The following is a 19,118-nucleotide window of genomic DNA, read 5'->3' as shown; positions in this document are numbered from 1 at the left end:
AGGTGGATTTTGAAAGCTCGTTCCATGCCCTCGGCTCCACAAAAGCTGAAGGATCGTTGCCCTGAGGCCCGGCGGCCACCTGTTTCTAAAAAAATGGATTCTGGATGGTTCACGACTAAGTGAAAACATCATTGATAACACATGCTAACTATTTTGTTTCCGGTACGATGAATATATGAAGTTCATATTTTGTTTCCTTTATGATTAGCCCACTTTAGTTGGTTGTTTTTCTTATTTTTCTTTTGACTTAGACTCGGGAATTTTCGCGAGTATCCATATTTCCATTAAAAAGAATAAATTTCACAATTGCTCTTTCCTATTTTGAGCCGATTTGATCACCATCTTAAACAACGTTGTCGCAGTCATTTTTTTTTTCGTGACAGACTTTCATATTTTGCAATGTCTGACTGTTATTTGTCTCGCAGCCCCTTGAGGGTTTCATTCTAGTAAATAACTTAGAATTCAGAGTTTTGATTATTAAAGTTACTGCTTTTTGTTCAAAATGGCAGGTTTCTCAAAGAATGCAACGCTTTACAATGGAGAGATTATCATACATATATGTCCATGCGAACGCTGTAAACGGCGATGATTAATTTCTCTGTTTCAGTTATTCAGTTCTTTGTAAAAGTAGTCCGAACTCGGAATTATTTTTGATTTTCAGAAAAAGTATTAAGAAAAAGTGCTAAGAATCAGTTGCTGCTGGATTGAATGTGTCCTAGAATGAAACTGCTTTTCTTCCTGTTAACAGGCATCCCCTCGAGATTGTCAGGCGGCAAGCACGAAATAAAGAACCTACGAGCATTCGTTTCGAAAAACTGATGGAGTTACATCCTTCTTGCGAATTTTGCTAATGGCTAGATGTGTTCATTGGTTCTAAGCTGTTTGGGTTATTGGATAGCACAATTTTTAGTTAGCCTTTTTGTTTTATTCTTTATAATCGCGTGACAAAGTTTGTGAGTCATAACAAAACAGAACAGAACAGAGCCTTTAATTACGCTCGAATTAAAGCTAAAAGGAGTATTACTAAGCCGGCGGCACTTCTCTCCGATTTTCAATGTTAGGCCAGTGATTGGTGTGCTAAGAAGTGCGTATAATGTCTCGAGCCGCATCCCACACTGTACTTGTAGGATAGCCATACCAAAACAGAGTACACCGTGGTTCCAATGATTTTAATCATTTCTCACAAATGAATTCGTATTCATCTGAGCAACCTCTGTCACACCACTTTCCATCAAACAACACGGCACAAGCTTTGGACGCTAAGTTTGGCTCTCCTACATTCCAGTCGGTAAACACACCCAGTTCACTTCCGTCGGACCATTTCCACTGATTATTGAACTCTTTTTCATAAAGGCCAATCCAGTAGGCTGTATTTTGAGAGTTGGCACCAAGATCGTCACCCCGAAGAAAGGCAACCTCATTCTCAGAGGTAATCTTCACCAGTCGTGCATCCATTGAATTACAGTGTGCTTCTCCATCTCGCCAGGAAAGCTTGGTGGCGAATACAGCATAACATGATGTTCCATACGATTTCCAATTGGGAGGGCATGCTAATGAAATCAATGTAATAAAATAACAAAGCCTCCATTATAATTCAAATTCTATTCTTTATCATGAGTTTGCGCTAAATAGAATTACAATTCATACATCTCTCTTTAATTGGTCTTGTGTCTTGTTGGCCGTGAAAGCTTAAGAGAAGCCGCCAGAAAATTTCGAGATTCGAAAATCAGTGACGAAAAATCGAATGTTTTTTCATTTTGCCAAAACATCCCTTTCTGTGTACTAGTTTCGAAGAAGATATTTTAAAGTTCCAGCGATTTTTTTTCCGGCTGAAATTTTAAAAAGTTTGAAAACTCGTTAAAAAAGCCGTTTTCGCCTTGCCTAAATGGTCAAATCGTCACGCAGCTTTAGGAAGATGTTGGCAGCGCTAAGCAAGTCTATTCACCATCAAACTTTGCACAATAATTACAATAACCCTGCACAATAAAAGAATATAAAAATTTTTCTGTATTCTCTTTGGTATGATTTTTATCGCCGTTTTTATAGAGGCGTACTTTGCACGATGTTTTGGGAGAAAAAATGAAGACTAACTTTGACCGGTTTAAACGACACCCGGTACCTAAAATTTCGACATTATAACCATACCAGACGAAAGCTCATTTATCAAAATATACGTACACCTGGAAAATTTGGCCGTTGGAAATTAAGTCTTGTCTCGGTTGTTAAATAAAACGTGATGCCACCCAAGCGCCATGTAAGCGTGCAGAATTCGATGTTCATTTCAAACTAATTATAAAGTCAGTTTTTCGAAAATACACAGAAAAAAATAAATGACCATTGAAAGTAGTCAGTATCGTTGTTTCTTTTGTGCAGCTGTGAATGCTATCTAAAGTCGTGTAGTGTCCAGGCCTATAAGTCTACGCCCAAGGCCCCAGGAGACGTTTACTCGAGTATTTATTATGCACGGTAAAGTGAGAACGGGGTGTGATACAATCTAGGATAACGAACAACTAAAGGAGCTGTAAGCGAACTGTAATCGAACTGTATAAGCGAACTCCAGAACGTTACAAGTCGTTTTTAATTTTTCTTAATCACGCGTTAAGTGCCAGCATGTCTCTTAACGCGACTCAGTGAAGCGGTTTACGAACTTAAAAACGTTCCGAAACATTTCTTGACAAAAACATCGCTTCTTATACTTGAAGAAATGATCTGTTGAGTTTATACTGCATATCCAAAAGTAAATTTCAACGTATTCCTAAAACTTAAACTTAGTAAAAGAGAAGTATTTTAGGTTTGGTGACTTATATATGACCGAAAACGTAGATAGCATTTGAAAATTCTCGTAAGTTCATCCTTGGCGTTACCATTTTGCGTAAGTGACCTAATCCCTGACCCAAATTGGGTAACCAGTAAATTTGACCACTTAGTTAGGTTAAGCCTTTTTCAGCTTTTTGCTCCCTTCGTCAAACTCTTATTGAAAATATTTGGTGCTACACTGAAAAATTCGCTAAGGAAAGTGCACTGGAAACACGACTGAGAATTTCCCTTGGAAAAGCAATTTGAGATGGGCCGCAAGTGGTCAAATTTAACAGCTGCCAAAACACAGTTGCATATAGTTTTAGAAAAGCAAACTCAAACATAACCGAACGTGCAAATGACTAGCACCTTACGGCACTGTTAAAGCATGTACATACCCGTTTTAGTGTAAAAAAATATGTGGCCTTGGTCGACGCCGTGCAACATGTACAGCGTAGATAGCCATGAGATTATTCCAAAGAGGGAGCATCAAATTACTGCGAAATCACAATATGTATTTGAGTTCTACACATGCACTCATGAAACGCATATGCAATGCGTGAGAAGCTTCCTGGCAACGCACAAAGTGTACCTTACATGCGTGTGACGGCTCAATAATTATTTCAGCTCGCTGCGTACCTATCGATCGTGACATTCTTAGAACGCGACCATTTTTCCGCTTCCCGGGAGGGTTAAGTCAACTTACATGTAATAATCGCAGTATAATAACCTAAACGAGGGTACACTTGTTCGGATCTCAAACACGTCTACTGAGAACTAAATAATAAAAGGACCATTGAGAACATTTACGGGGGAATTTTAAAATCGCGCGATTGTGTTCTTTTTGTCCATTGCTCGCTTTTTCTTTTTTTTTTTTTTTGGAGTTACATTAAGTTATCCATTTACTCCATTGGCTGCATGTCTTTTTAAATCTTATCTCGTACGTATATTTTGTTTGTTTTTTTTTTTTTTTGTTCAATTACCCTCTTGTCCTAATCAATTTGAAATAGCCAAAACAGAAACTCCTGAACCACCTAAAATGCCAAAATTGCTGATTAAAATTTACTTATCAAACTAAAATATCATCGATTAGGCGGTCTGTTCAGCCACTACAGCCCTAGGTATTAACAACAAGCAAACGAGGTAACCGATCAGAATTAATATGGGATACTGGGGGATCTGGCATGTGCACTGGGAAACAATTTCACCAACACAGGATGAAATAACTAAATTAAGTTTCCTTAAAGGTAACTTAAAGGTTAACATTAGAAGTATTTAAGTCATCTTTAGGTGACATACGAAAGTTCTGAAATGTATCTTTAATTGAACTTTCCGAAGTCAATTAAAGTGTCCTTATGAACCATTTAGTTAACACTTTAAGGTCACATGAAAGCAAACCTAAATAACCATTTCATGAACACTTTAAGATCACATGAAAGCAAACCTAAATAACCATTTAATTGAATTTAGGAATCCTCTTAATTCTTGTAAAGTCAACTTTAGTCAACCAAAACTTCCACTTGTAAATGCATCTTAAAGGTTTCTTCAATCTTTTGTTTCCCTTTAAGTACTGCTTAAAGTTACAGGTTTTGTTGTAATTCATCTTTAGTTGTACTTTCTGATTCTCTTAAATTTCAAGTTTTGTTAACATTCATCATTAAGTGACCTTTAAGCGCCTCTAAAGGCTGCAGGTTTCACTTTCAACTGACTTTTGATTTGCTTAATCACACCCTCATTTATATCCCAATAACTTATGATATTTTGGGCAACCTTACAATTGATAGAAAAAGAAGCATCACACATTCAAGTAATAACAAAGTGTTTGAAATTGCAGTGATGAAATAGTTTCGTTCAAAACTCATTTGTTCCCCTGAGATAACATAAACCTACAATGAAGCTGAGGATATCCCAGTCGAGCCCCATACATAATTAAAAAAAGAGATGTCCAAATGTTTGAATTACTGATTGACATACTTTATTAAAATTGTTTCACTTTTGTCAATGTATAATATAATCTTCGTCAAGCAGGTAATAGAATATTTACCACTATAAAAGTATGACAAATACACAAATTATATAACTAGCTGTAGTAACAAACTACACAAAAAGATATTGATTCACAAATTGTACTCTCAAATCCAGCTACTAAGAAATGTGATTTGAAATGATACTTGTCTAACAATAAAAAATATAAGTTCAACCTATCAATCTAAAATTCAGAAAAATTTTCTTAATCGACTTAAATTTGCAATAACTCTCAGTTATTTGCTACATTATTACAACTGTAATACTTATTAAATATGATCATATACCTTAATTTCTTTTAGTAAACAAGTAATAGAAAACAGTTCTCTTACTCTAAAATGCAGCTGAAACTTTGATATACAAAAATGATGTGTACATCTATATATAAAAAAGTATCTCATGTGGAGGAAATTTATTAACATTGAAGAATTCACGATCACTTACTTTAGATGAGACCATAATTATTCAATGAAAAAGAAGCCTCATGCAGGCATGCAAAATAACCTCATTCTAGACTTGGCTTGATATTTTGTACATTTTCGATTTCATTGATTAGTAAAACAATTTTCTCACTGTATTATTGCCCACTCTGGAAAATTTTCAGTGGGTGGGCATCTCAGAAAAGGTTGCCCATAAACCCTGGACGGATTCTCTCTTTAGCTCTTGAAGTGAGCTTTTTCTTATAAGCCTTGTCAAGTTTCTTTTCAATTTTTTTCATTCTCCTACTTTCCCACTGAAGGTGATGCACAGAGTATTTTGTTACTTTTGAGGTATTTCCATTGTCATCCTCGTAGCAGCTTTCCTCACTGCTCATTGCCTCCATGACAAGAACCTCTGCTGCTCTCCCCTTTTCATGCTGGTTGGCCCAGTTGACCAGCTCCAGGGCTGTAGTTTGTCTCATTAACTTCTAAAAAAAATAAAAAAATTAAACAGGCATGAGAAGGGTGTTATAGGACTTCAAATGAAAAATATGATCCAAATCACTAATTTCTCTTAATATATATATATGTGTGTACCCATTGTAAGAATGGAATTCTTAAGAATGTTATAATATAGGGTCTCTTTGTCCTTTTTTTTTTTTTCCATCAAATGGTGCATACAAACTATCATTTATCTCACATCACATTTTAATATTTTTCAAATTTATTTTACAAAGATTTTCTTGGGAGGCTCTAGATACAGACCAGAATACCTCACTTATTTAACAATTTCTCTAATAAGAACATAGTCCCTTAGATGTGTCTATATTCAAAGCCATCCAATTTTGAAGTGCCAAAATAAAGACATTCAATGGGAAATAGCTTCCCTCCCATTGATCAAGTGTACTTGAGGGTGTACTCAGTCTGGTAACATTGAACATCTGTCGGACCCCATCGTTTGTGAACAGCAGGGTATATGAAAAGTAAAATGTTCAAAATAGTATCCTAGCCAATAAATACCTCTCTTTGGCGACCACTCTTCCAGGTTTTTTGTTTATGAGCCTCATAGTGGTTACCACTCTTCAGTTTCTGTGTTTTCACACATATTTGAAATATATTTGTAAAGCAGCTGTTTAAAGAAATGATTATGAAAATGCCATGAGAAGCTGATTGTAAAAAGATTCCCACATAAATTAATGACAATGTTCAAATTTATAATAATTTATGGCAGGCCACCTTAGAATATCTGCCAAGTTAGTATGTCCTTAGTGATTCATTGCTAAGGTGTAAAGTATGCTTTTTTGAGGATCCACACTGAAGTGTCTCAGATCTAGAGACAAGAAATAAACCCAAAAATTTCAGTTTGCAACATATTTAAATTTCTGTAACATTTGGGAAAGTTAATATGTAAGTTAGGAAAAACTATAAAATGCACCCCCCCCCCGTCCTAAATTTGACCATGTAATGAAGGTGCTCATTAGAGGTTTCAGGGTATCTAACTGTATTACTGAATGCTAGTTTTATGATGACATTTATGTTGAGGGGAAAGTGGTAAAAGACACGAATTGATCGTAGAGACTAAAAGCAGGGGTATCATTATGGGCTGGACAATAGACAAATTGACCAACTTTGAGCAAAATTTTGCCGGGATGTTTTCAAGCCAAGGCCTTCAATAAAACTCAAGTTGTTATAAAGGAGATATGCATCAATATGCTTGAGTGCAAAATCCTTATGCTCACCCACAAAATGTAATGACACCCCAATAAAAGTGAAATGCATGTGCTATGATTATTGGTAGCTACCTTCTATGACTTCTTTTGTCCAAGGACACTTTTCAGGTCCTCCTTGTTGATGTATTGCCTGCTCTATTGTCCGCTCAAAAAGGATCTTGTTGCTGTCAGAATTTATTCTAAGACAAAAACAAATACAATTAAGCCTGGTATTCTGTAGTAACAATATTAACACTAAGACAAAAGTACAGTCAAACCTCGATTATCCGGACCTGTTGGGACTTAGGTAATCAGTCAGGATAATCGAAAATATGAATATTAATGAGACAATAATGTAAACAAAAGAGATGAAGATAAAAATCTGCTTCGATGACTCTCCGAGTGCTCGATCTTTTGAAAGCGGAGGAGGCAATGTTTTAAACGCACTTTTCCTGAATTTAGACATAATCTCTGAATTTTTTTACCTCATAAAGTTTGGAAGATCAAAGCCCATTAATAATCATAAAAAAAACGGGACCAGAGAAAAAGTCCGGATAATCGAAAAGTCCGGATAATCGAGGTTCGACTGTAACCACCATAAGGTGTTCACATAACATCTCAATATTTCAAGCAGCAGCTTAGACTCGGATTTCCTCGCTCAATCAAGATAAAGTAAAATATCTCTGAATCTAAAAACATATTACTCACTCTTCGTCAAGATAGAAACCACTAAAGTCATCTTTTTTCAAAAGGAGTTTGTACATTCTCCTCACAGTTCTCTAAAAGAATGAAAAAAAATTCAACAATCGGTTTGTCAAGTATGTCCTATTTCTACTCTCACGCTTTTTAAAAACCCTGGTTGTTTGAAGGCTAGATGATGTAGAGCAATCGACACAAGCACAATTAAAAATTAACCTTACCCATCTATGTGAATAAAACAGGCAAGGTCAAAAGGGTCCAAGAGAAAAAATGATTAAATGAATTTTCATACTAGATAATTCTCGTTGAAACAAAAGGGAGGAAAAAAACTTTTCTGGTAGACCTGTTTATGGTAAAGGATTATCAAGTAAATGTAACCACATCTAATCATGTCAAATGATTACCGCCGAAATAATTAAGTTAATTATGCATATAATTCGCGCGCCAAACATCTACTCAACATAAAAGAAAATCTTCCACGAAACAGAACTGATTCAAGCAAATTATGAACACATATCACATTATTCATGCTTATCAGTTATGTTTTTTTACTCACTCGACAAGCCGGTGGAACTACTACCGTCGTTCGCCTTTGTCTTCTGTTTTGGCGCCGACGGACGTTGGCTGCATTATTATCAACAGTTTGAAGACGGCCCTCGATCCGCTGAAGCGCTTCAGAGTTTTCTTTGTTGCTGCGCTCTTGCTGCTGCCGAAGCTTTACATTTTCGCTCGCCAGAGCGTGATTGCTGCGGATCAACTCCTCCAGCAGCACAATGCAATCGTCGGACACTTTATTCCTTTTTTCGCCGCTGGAACCACATCATGGTTTTGATCGTGCAATCGTCTTTCCGCCATATTCTTTTCTTACTTGCTTTAACTACGAATTAACGGTAAAATAACCACACTACAAGTGCTTCTCTCGGATGCTTTGTGATGCTTTGTTAACAAAGTAGTCAAACGGAATATTGAGGTTCAAAAAAGCGCGCGAATTAATATTTCTAAAACCAAACAACGACCTCCTGTTGACATATTGCCTCGTTGTGATGTTTATCGTACTGTGCCTAGCTAACGCTGGCCAGTACAAATGAAGACTCGAGTGTAATTGGAAGCAAGGAAACAGAAAGGCGGGAAAACACGAACTACACGTTCGAACTCTACTTGTTCAAGTAAACAGCTTCATACCGATACCAAAGTTTCAAAAGGGTTAGTTAAAAATATATCTGAAAATCTAGCCGTGTGTAGGTCAAGGATATCTTGTAACACAGGAAATTTACGTGTGATGCACGATCCTCGCAGTAGATAGCGCTAATTTAAGGAATAGCGAAAATCACACCTGAAAAAATGAGGCCTGTACGGGACTCGAACCACTGACCTCTGCGATACTAGTGCAGCGCTCTACCAATTGAGCTAACAAGCCAACTGGGAGCAGGCCGTTAAGTCGATTCGTAATAAACCCGTGAAAGTGATAAATCAGATACAATGAAATATATGAAGTTTATATATTTTGAACTGCGGTATTAGATACGTATGATGCACGATCCTCGCAGTAGATAGCGCTATTAGCTTAAATATTTGAAGCTGTTCACTGTTTCTTAGGTTCTGTATTTTTTTTTTTTTCAGGGAGTGAGGAATCTGCTCTTTTCCTGCCAAGACTTTTTCCCACAAGGGCACTGAAAGCTTTCTCGATGGCACATCATAGGTTGGCAGATGATGAGATGGCACATCTTGTCAGTCAGTGCTTTTGTTGTACTGCCAATGTGTATGTAAAATTGTCACCCTGTATGAATTGAAGCTTTGGACGAAGTCAACAGATTAATATGTATTTCTGTAAAATCAATACTGTCTGTCAGCTTCATAGGGAGATTTCCACAAATAACATTGTTTGTATATATGAAACAAAATTTACACTGATCCATGAAAATAAAAATTTCACAATACATATACAAAAAAAAAAAAAAAGAAAGAAAAAGACCAACTACAGAGAATAACCAAAAGTGCTAACCTCATTATAGTAATGCTTGATACAGACAGTTATTTTTTGTTGCCTTTATAGAGTGCTGGAAACACAAACTATTACGTATTCATTTTTATTGTTTGAATTATTTCTCTGAAATTCCCATTTATTGTGACAGTAACATGGGTGTAGAAAGCTTTCTCAATGGCATTTTGTAAGTTGGCAGGTGAAAAAGTGGCACATCTTGTAAATCAGTGCTTTCAAGTGACAGAAGTCTTTCTTTTACCCATTCTTTAATTGCATACCAATGCTTTTGATTAATAAAGCTATTTATTCAGTTTAATTGTAAATGACAGTTTCTTAGGATTTATTGTGACTTGACTTTTGGAGACATGAGCTATAGAACACATTATTTATATTGTAGACAATTTGTTCGGCCGAAGTCAAAATAATTTGTTAGTTTTGTGCAATATATGTTCGCAGTGTTTATGAAAATAAAATGTTATGTCTGTGGTAGGCAGAGGCCTGCCACTTTTGTTTGTCCGATTAGTTGTTTTAGTAAGGGTGGATTACATGAGCCGAGTTCACTGTTTGCTAGGATGGCATTATGTGGGCAGGCCAGCCTGACTCATGTAATCAGCCTCTAAGTGGATGATTGGCAGGCCTGTGGCCTGAATTATTATTTCCCTTGGATTTCTAGCAAAGGTAAATAGATCAATCACATTTAATTCCAGTTTCATTTACATTAAATTTTATTCTGAATACAGTTGAACCCAGTAAATGGGCCACCCTCAGGGAACTGGCAAATGGCCACTAAATAAGGGTTTTTATTTCTTTTTTTGTTAGATCCCAATGCAAATTTATAGCAAATGAACAGCTTTGCTCAATGAGCAAGGTAAATGTAAAGCAAATGTCAAATTTACGTCACACTTGCATGGAATTTTGTCAGGAACAAATACTTGAGTTTAGCTTCAGTTTATAGCTATTGCAAATTTAGTTCAAGCACACTTCTTTTTCAGCTTGAGGATAGTGTTTCAGAAGAAGACATTTCATTCCCAGCAGACAAGATGGATCACAGAAAGCTAATGGTATCATCTATAGGATAGTGAAAGAAAAACCATTGCAATCTGTGTCCCTTGCGAGGATTCGAACCTCCTGCAGTCAGCCTAGAGAAGGTGATCCCAGCTGTGAGGAGAGTTTCGTGCGCTCCTCTCAGTGCTTGTCTATTTTCGCGTCTCGAGGAGAGGTGCAGTGCAGATTGCCCATACTTTGTTCTTACCCTCTGGTACCTCGGCAATGATGTATCCGTATCGTTTTTATTTTTATGTTTTATGATTTTTTTATTTTCATTGATTGATACGAGCACTGAGCCGTTAAATAGGTCTCAAACCCGGAGGCTAGACAAGTCGGTTCTCGGCTGTAACCACCAGAGGACTGTGTCTGTGTTCAAGCGGGGATTTACTTTTCTCCGGCACCCTTGACATTCAAAGTCAAAGGAATACAAAAAGACTAAAGCCAGGTTGGAGAGTATCTGCTTTTTAACTGAACAACATTAAAAAATTATGGCATTTGCAGAACGGAATGGTGACTGTAGCTTAACTTGAGAGGGGCCACGAGAACTAATTGTTTATATCATATCAGTCAAAAATCAATTATCTCAGAAAAATTGCGCATCACCTTATCAGCTGGAAGACAAAAAAAAGTAAGAGCTGGGTCAATATTCATAAGGAACATCTGCTCTATCAGCTGGGCAGAGGAAGAAATTTGTGTGGACCTTTGTGATGATTCAAACCTCAATTTATTTAACATCGCTACCAAACGTTCTTATAGCAGAGCAGAAAGACAAACTTCTGAGTGGACGCATGTGAGGATTCAAACCTCAGGCTTTTTAATCAATATTCCTGGAAAGGAGAAAGATTGTAAGCCTTACATTTAATACGGAGAAAGAAATAAGCCACACGACAAAAGAAAACAAAGGCAAATAATATGAACCAGAAACATTACAAACTTGCCGCAATAGTCTACGAAGGTACTTTCTCAATGGGGCGTCCATGCCCACCGGCAGTAGACAACTCCGACCTCAAAAAATCTTCAGGGATTGAGTGCGAGGAAGTTTCAATGTTAATCGTCTCAAGCAACGTTCAATAGCGGTTATGTTCTCATGTAATAATTAAAGACGTAAAGATATATGTAGGTATGTATCAATACATACACATGACTTTTTTTATATTCAAATTAACTAACCTTCATAGTCAGATGAACTTGAAATTTCGTGAAATCACGGGAATTTGAAGTCGCACGAAAGTATCTGTTAATTTCTTTCCGTTACCTTTCCGCTTATGCCTTTCGAAAGTTGAACGTGATTCGAAGCCATTAAAGCGCGCGCAGAAAACATTTCCTGACTTGTCATCGCACTCCATGCGCTCTTTAAAGGAGATGCAAAAATGAAACCGTCGCTTTCAATAAGATGTTTCGACCCCAGAAAGAATTGTGAGCTCACGTTGCTGCACGTAAAACAAAATTTGCTCTTCTGGCTCATCAGTGCAAGTGTTGGCTGATTTGTGATGAATATTCTGTTGACAGTTCAGATTACAATGAGACTATCTTTAATGCATGAATTAAAGATGTCAGAACAGCTATACTCATTTAAATCTCACCTTAAAGTCAACTTAAATGTATTTTAATGAAACACCCTCTTTTGTGCCAAAAAAGAAACCACTTAAAGGATACTGAAAGATTTGCGCTACTAAAGTTAAACTTATGTTCAATTAAAGATTCATTAAAGGTTAGAGTTAGCTTTCGGATATTTCATTTGACAATTAAAGACGATTAAAGCTTTACTCAACCTTTAAGACTGCTTTAGATTTTGCCTAAAGGCACTGAAATAAGAACATTCGTCCTGTGCAAGCAAGGTAAGGTATGGTGCTTTTCGTCGAATGGCAGGTACAGGAACGTTCAGCTCCAAGTTCTGGCATTGACTCTGCAGCATGCCAAGCTTTAGCTTCTTCAACGTGTCGTTTTTCATTGTCGTACAAATATCGAACTGATCGAACAATGCAGTAAATGGCTTGAACCCGGGGGTAACATGCGAAAGTGTAGTGTGATCGTCCGGGTGAGTGTAGTCCTGATTGAGAAGGACTGTTGTCGGTTGTAGTGACTGACGTTTCGACAACCGGTGCGGAAGTAATCAGAGTCAAGTGAATAGTTGTTGTCAGTAGAATGTTCTTATTTCAGTTCGTGTAAAATGATTGGTCAGTTTTTCCGTGATGTTATTGCCTGTAAGACTCAAGCGGCGGAAGTCGGTCCTGATTGGTCTGTTTCGATCCGTCGGTAAAGTCAGGTCGTTCTGTAGGTTAAGCATTGACCACTTTCAACGGCTGGTTTACTAACTTAGAACAGACTCCCCTAAACAGGTGTCAACTTCTACCGGCTCCATACAAACGACTTATTCACAACATAAACATTACAAACGAACCGAACAGAACGACCTAACTTTACACTCACCCGGACGATCACACTACACTTTCACATGATCGAGCAATATTGGGTGCTGAAGAGATATGGTTTCTAGGGCCAAATTCCTTGCCATCGTGAAGTTTGTTTCCTCTTCGCTGGCCTGAACATCGCAATCATTCGGTCATGGTTGTTTCCGAACCTTAGCAGCAAGGCGGGAGAAGTAGGAGGAGATCTGCGGTGGGCTCAACGTTGAAAATTCGAGCACCGTCAGGTACTTGGGTACGTCTCATCTCTCTTGCAACTACTTCCCCGTCTAATTTTCTACCTGACGTTTGGCCAATATTGAATTTGGCATTAAGGTATGCCCTCTGCTTCTCACTAGGGCTGTAGGCCTTCTTGGTTGACTTAAGAGCTCAGCCTTCCTTATTACAGCAATCAGTTCGACGTTCACGTCCTGGAACTGGTTGCAGAGTTGGTATAGTCCCCACACCTTCTTCCAATGCAGATTTATATGCGATCTTGGCCAGGTCTAGCAAAGATCTCTTCTCTAAAGACTTTGTGCATTTTTCTGAGGTCAGGTGTTTCTCTAAGGCAGAATACCTTTGAAAAACTCTCACGCACCCGTCTTGAGGGCAGGCAAATGCTGCTGTTTCATCACCAGCAATCACTTTATGCGTCTTAGAGACTTCTGGTTTCTCTGTAGTCTCCGACTCCGTCTGCGTGGGTGTTTTTTGCTGAGTGATTTAAAACCACCTGCGGAAAATGTTGACCCCATCCAGCGATAACTACACTCTGAAAATGGAAGGATGTTATGGTCCTCAAAATATTCCATAAAGAAGACGTTAAATTGTGGTAATTTTTTTATGCGATTTTGCAAAGAAAATTCGGTACAACATAGACGATGCATATAAAAAAAATATTGCTATGTTAATTGTAAATTGACTAAATGAGACTGGCTAACGGATCTGACCCACGGGGAAAAAAAAGAAGAAGCGGGAAGGAAGCGATCAATTAACAAACACATGATCGACAAGAGAAAGAAAAATCGATGGATGCACGGTCAAACGGTCGGGTGGACACACCCACGGACACGGTTGTGGTCGAGTATGAACGGGGGACTTGTGCGCGGACAGGGGGCAAAGAAGATTGCAACATATCAAAAATATGCTACTTGTCAACACTGTATGTAGCTCACTAGCACTTACCGGAAGATTGCTTCTCTAATCTGATATCTTTCCCATTCCCGATTTCATAGGCACGCCAAGCTGTAATGCTTTCGGGGTTGAATTTAAAATTGTTGAGCTTGCTGATACCGGGAATCATCCTTGCATCATCAATGACGGAATCCTCCATGCTGTCAATTGCAACTTCTCTCACTCCTTCGATGGCTTCGTGGGAAAGAAGAGCTTCTTGGAATTGACTTCCTTACACACGTCATTTCCTTCGTTTATGTAGACCCTTACTTGGCCTTTACATTTTGCCGCAAGTCTGTCTGCGGCACCTTTACCTCCCTGCGGGTCAGAAAAGTCAATTCCTATAGCCTAGACACCAGTAGCTAGATTCTGCAGTGGCTGGACACGCTAGGATTGTACATGATAAGTGATAGCAACCGGCGTTTTCCTGCCTGAAATATGCCTTCGTTACTTCCCCGTGTTGCAGCTTTAGGGTGTTCAGAACATCTTGCATGATAGCCACCACTTCAGGACTTCTTTGACTGCACGCGCGACTGGATTACATGGATGAATCTTGCCATTCAAGGCCATTTTCGCGACGATAGATTTTCACACAAATAATTCTCGGAAAGTTCTTTAAATAATGTGATGATAGTTTCCTCGACGGACTTTTATATTGTTCTTTCATCCAAGATTATTAAAGCAGAAATAAAAGAATTTGAGGCCATTCTTTGTTCACCCGAACATGTTAAGCTTCACAGCTTAGGTCACGCACAGGTCAATAAACTTGATAAATTGCATACATTGTCTATACCGTGAATGCTGTTAATAATCCAAATAGCTTTCTTTTTCTTCATTTAAGCACGAAGATTTTTTAGTATATTTGGTAAGAAGCAACTCAACACATCATTAATTTAGTGTAAGTAGCGGCGTTTTAGCCAACACTGATTGTTTTCGAAATGTTCTGAAGTTTGTAAATCCCATCAGCCGTGTTAACATGTGTTAAGGGACACGCTGGCACTTAAAACGTAGTTAAGAAAGACTAAAAGATTAAAAACTACTTTGCTTTACATTCACAGCTTCACAGAAGAAACATAACGATGCTGAGGTCATTTAATTTTTTCTGTGTATTTTCGACAAACTGACTCTATAATTAGCTTGAAATTAACATCAAATTCTGCACGCTTACATAGCACTTAGGTGGCATCACGTTTTATTTAACTACCAAGACGAGACTTAATTTCCAACGGCCAAGCTCTCCAGGTGTATAGTTTGATAAATGAGCTCTCGTCTGATATGGTTTTAATGTCGAAATTTTAGGTACCAGGTGTCGTTTAAACCGGTAAAACTTATCCTTCGTTTTGTCTCCTAAAAAGGCGTGCAGAATACACCTTTATAAAAACGGCGATAAAACCCATACCAAAGAGAATTACAAGAAACTTTTTATATGCTTTTACTGTGCAGTGATATTATAGTTACTGTGCAAAGTCTGATGGTGAATGGACTTGTTTGGCGCTGCCAACATTTTTCTAAAGTTGCGTGACGATTTGACCGTTTAGGCAAGGCGAAAACGGCTTTTTAAACGAATTTTCAAACTTTTTAATTTTCAGCCGGAAAGAAAATCGCTGGAACTTTAAAATATTTTTTTCGAAACTAGTTCACAGATAGGGATGTTTTGGCAAAATAAAAAAAAATTCGATTTTTCGTCACTGATTTTCGATTCTCGAAATAATCTGGCGGCCTCTCTTAAATTCGATTATTGAAACCCCTGTAAGGCAAAAGGATGACCTCCTGCTTTGTCACATGTGTTAAAATCGAAAGGGCGAGAATTTAACGGGTTAATTTTAGTACATCATCAAAACTTACATGCTTACTTACATTGTCTTTACTGAGGTTGATTTTAAAGACGAACACATACATTTTTAAGGATTTTCTCTTTACACCATAACATGCAGATTGCACATTCTATATACTTTTCTTTTCAGATGCTTACAAGGAGAACTGTTTCAGTTAACAATCGACAGCTTCTTAAGTTGGGGATCATTTCCTTTACTCTCGGGACCTCATTAAGGAGCTTAAGAAACCACGACGGCGACGCTAATGAAGACTTCGATTAAAAAGTGAATTTCTATTCCTAGTTAGAATTCAAAAATGGCTGCAGGAGCTTACTGTCTCATACAGCGCCACAGCTCAACTTCAGCATGACGTACAAAGTAGCCGTTGAGTTCCAAATAGGAATTAAAATAATTTTCCGTCGCGGTTTCGGTTCGCAGACGACGCAAACTTTGGCGATTTCACGTTGTTGTTTTGCATTGGACGGCTAAGAAATGTACAAAGTTTCAAAACGCACGTGCTGAGCTATTGTTTTGCCAATTACATCTCTTGTTTTTCCACGTCCTCGTTGCCGTCGCCGTCGTGTTTTCTTAAGGTCCCTAATATGTGATTGGGGGGTGATATAGCCAGGAGAAATTAGACGCTTGTGGCTCCCAGAGATCAAAAGGTGGAAACAATTTACATGCAATAGCTTGATCAAAAATTGAGGTGACCCGCACAGTATTGGTAACTACAAGTACCTTTACAGTTTTCCTCTTCGCCCGTTTCGCGGCAAACACATCGGAAGCCCTTGTCAGTGAATCCCGCTTGACATGATTTACCCTCTCCGGCGCAAGGGTTGCTGCGGCAAGGATTCTGGATCAGAAAATAACATCAATACCTGTAGTAATCAACCATCCATGATGCCGGATTTAAACATCGCAGTGACAAGTACTGAAGATAAATAAATTCGCTGAGCAGCGGGTTTGTACACATATCTTATTAACCAAGCGCGAGGGCCGTACTGACGGGAGAATATCAGCCCGAGGTCTTGACACTACGGACCGAGCGCAGTGAGGTCCATACTGGCAAAAAAGACCGAGGGCCGATATTCGTCCTGTACGGTCCCGAGCAAGCTTGGTTAATAAGAGATTTATTATACGACTGAAGTTCAAAGGGACACAAGTTCGGTATCATTCGGGACCATTCGGGACAGTGCCCGGTCCAGTACTAAGAGAATATTGACCGGCAATAGAGCATTTTGATTGGTTGATTTTAGTTGTTGGCCCTCTGACTTCCCGAGTCGTGTAATAAATTTGATATGTATGTAGTTCAGGAGATCACTTTTTACACGAAATTATCCTCAAGAAACGACTTTACACCTCTTTATTCTCTTCATTTGAGGTGCTTGGTATATCTCGTGGTTGTATTCAGTCTTCATCATTTTCCTTAAATTTGTTCTCATCTTTCATTAAAAGAGTTTCCAGGCGCTTTGAAGAACTTCGTTAGAGACTGTTTTTAACATCTTTTCTTCGATACGCGGTTTCGCGTAATAGAGAAAAAATTAAATCGAATCAGTGTGGACCTGATAATCCCTAAAAAAATTGATGTACCAATTCTTTTATGTCCGACCTACCTCAATTCCAAAGTGAGTGTATCGGTTCTTTTGTAGCACCGCTGAGTGTGATAGGCTGTCATCCGTTTTACTGTTTAATTCACAAATTCTACCGCCATCTTCTTGAGGTCCTACATTGATGGACACACAGTTTGGCTCCAAATAGCAGAATACGCGACAGCTTCCTTCGTCGGACACTTTTTCCTGTCTTATCACGTGTCCGTTCAGCGCTTTGTTCGGCACCGGTTCCTTGAATACTATCATGCGACTGTACTCTTTGGAAAGCACTGTAAGATGTAAGAGAAGTAAGGCTGAGAAAGCAGCGAAGCTGTATATCACTATTGAAAAGGACATTTGGGAACCCTCTTAAGCAAGCATAACACTTCAATAGATGGAGGTAATGTGTATGATAGTATTGGGATCCCCTTATTCACTGACAACAAAACTGATCGCATTTTCCGGGGTAACATCGCTATGTTATCATGCTTCATCGCGAAAATATTGGTCCTGTTGTTTCTCTACCATCTTCAGGTAAACAGCTTTATTAGGCGCTCAGTCTAGATGGACATGGCAACTGCTGGTTATACGACGCTTATGAAGTAATTATAAAGGTCAAATGGATGAGAAAATGGGTACATGCGAAAGTTAAGAGACCGCAAAATTGAACAATTAAGTGGTTTTAACATAGTTTACTCTTTGAAAATGGAAAGACAAAAGTAAGTATCCTTAATAGGGTTCCACTCCTTGTTCACGATCTCTTTAGACACACTTGATTTCTATAAAGACTCACGTAGGCTTAGTGGTTGATATCACTTACCCTGACTTTCAACATTTGAAGCCTACACAATCCATTCAGACAGACGAATAATATTCGATTATCAGGCTAAATACTCTTATTATCCTAACATACATTTTACGCAATGCATATCAATATTTTTGTGGCGAGGAGTCGGTTGAAAAGGCTCTTAATGTTGTTATGTTTAGCGGATCCTCCGAATGACGAGGCGTTTGCCTTATTATCATTTTTCTTTTTTCTTATGACCTCATTTTTATTCGTTTTACCTTAGGCGACAAAAAAACTTTCAAGTGATGACTTCAATCAGCGATAATTTCCTTCTTCTTTTGAGAAAAGCTACTGTTGTAGAATATGTTATAAATATGCGTTATTAACAAGCGTGAGGTCAAGATAACTGGATATTGGCCATGTTCTTTTTTTTTTTTCTTTTTTGCGTTTTTATGAAACGAGACGAGGTAGAGGTCCATAAAAACTTAGAAAAAGGACAAGACGTTGCGCTGCCAGCAATATAATAAACGGCCTTATTAGCTAGTGGTAAACGAACGGTTTACTTATTACACTTGTTTTTGTATCCTTTTAGGCTATCCGCTAAACTAAGTGAATACTTAGCTATAATGAATCTCAATCAGTTTGATGGGGGTAGTCATCAGTAGTGGAGACAGTTA

At 38.1% G+C, this 19,118-nt stretch overlaps 1 protein-coding gene, 1 long non-coding RNA gene and 1 pseudogene across 3 annotated transcripts; 1 reads left to right on the top strand and 2 right to left on the bottom strand.

The window, feature by feature from the left end:
* Positions 1-16: 16 nt before the first annotated feature.
* On the bottom strand, positions 17-18,754 carry LOC148725462 (C-type lectin domain family 4 member E-like). The gene is made up of 3 exons (XM_088729832.1): positions 17,679-18,754; positions 16,804-16,918; positions 17-1,550 (listed from the first exon to the last, which is right to left on the bottom strand). The coding sequence occupies exons 1-3, from the start codon at positions 18,009-18,011 to the stop codon at positions 1,174-1,176; spliced, it is 825 nt and encodes a 274-aa protein (XP_088585958.1). The 5' UTR covers positions 18,012-18,754; the 3' UTR covers positions 17-1,173.
* On the bottom strand, positions 4,749-8,503 carry LOC148725464 (uncharacterized; annotated as a pseudogene). Its single transcript, XR_015990476.1, has 5 exons — positions 8,205-8,503; positions 7,658-7,728; positions 7,043-7,149; positions 6,261-6,369; positions 4,749-5,728 (listed from the first exon to the last, which is right to left on the bottom strand). The product of XR_015990476.1 is annotated as an uncharacterized LOC148725464 (transcript).
* On the top strand, positions 8,714-10,143 carry LOC148725463 (uncharacterized). The gene is made up of 2 exons (XR_015990477.1): positions 8,714-8,851; positions 9,269-10,143. It is a non-coding gene; the product is annotated as an uncharacterized LOC148725463 (long non-coding RNA).
* Positions 18,755-19,118: the final 364 nt, after the last annotated feature.

Source organism: Stylophora pistillata, chromosome 8 (genome assembly GCF_964205215.1).
Source record: "Stylophora pistillata chromosome 8, jaStyPist1.2, whole genome shotgun sequence".
Taxonomy (NCBI): domain Eukaryota; kingdom Metazoa; phylum Cnidaria; class Anthozoa; order Scleractinia; family Pocilloporidae; genus Stylophora; species Stylophora pistillata.
The sequence above is the reverse complement of the archived record's forward strand: the minus strand, read 5'-3'. Positions and strand labels throughout refer to the sequence as shown.

Excerpts from the sequence above, each read along its gene's own strand:
- LOC148725462 (XM_088729832.1), bottom strand. The coding sequence starts at position 18,011 with ATGTCCTTTTCAATAGTGATATACAGCTTCGCTGCTTTCTCAGCCTTA. Across the intron at positions 16,919-17,678 it reads ACACTCACTTTGGAATTGAG|AATCCTTGCCGCAGCAACCC; the intron begins GTAGGTCGGACA and ends TTTCTGATCCAG. Across the intron at positions 1,551-16,803 it reads CGAAGAGGAAAACTGTAAAG|CATGCCCTCCCAATTGGAAA; the intron begins GTACTTGTAGTT and ends TGATTTCATTAG.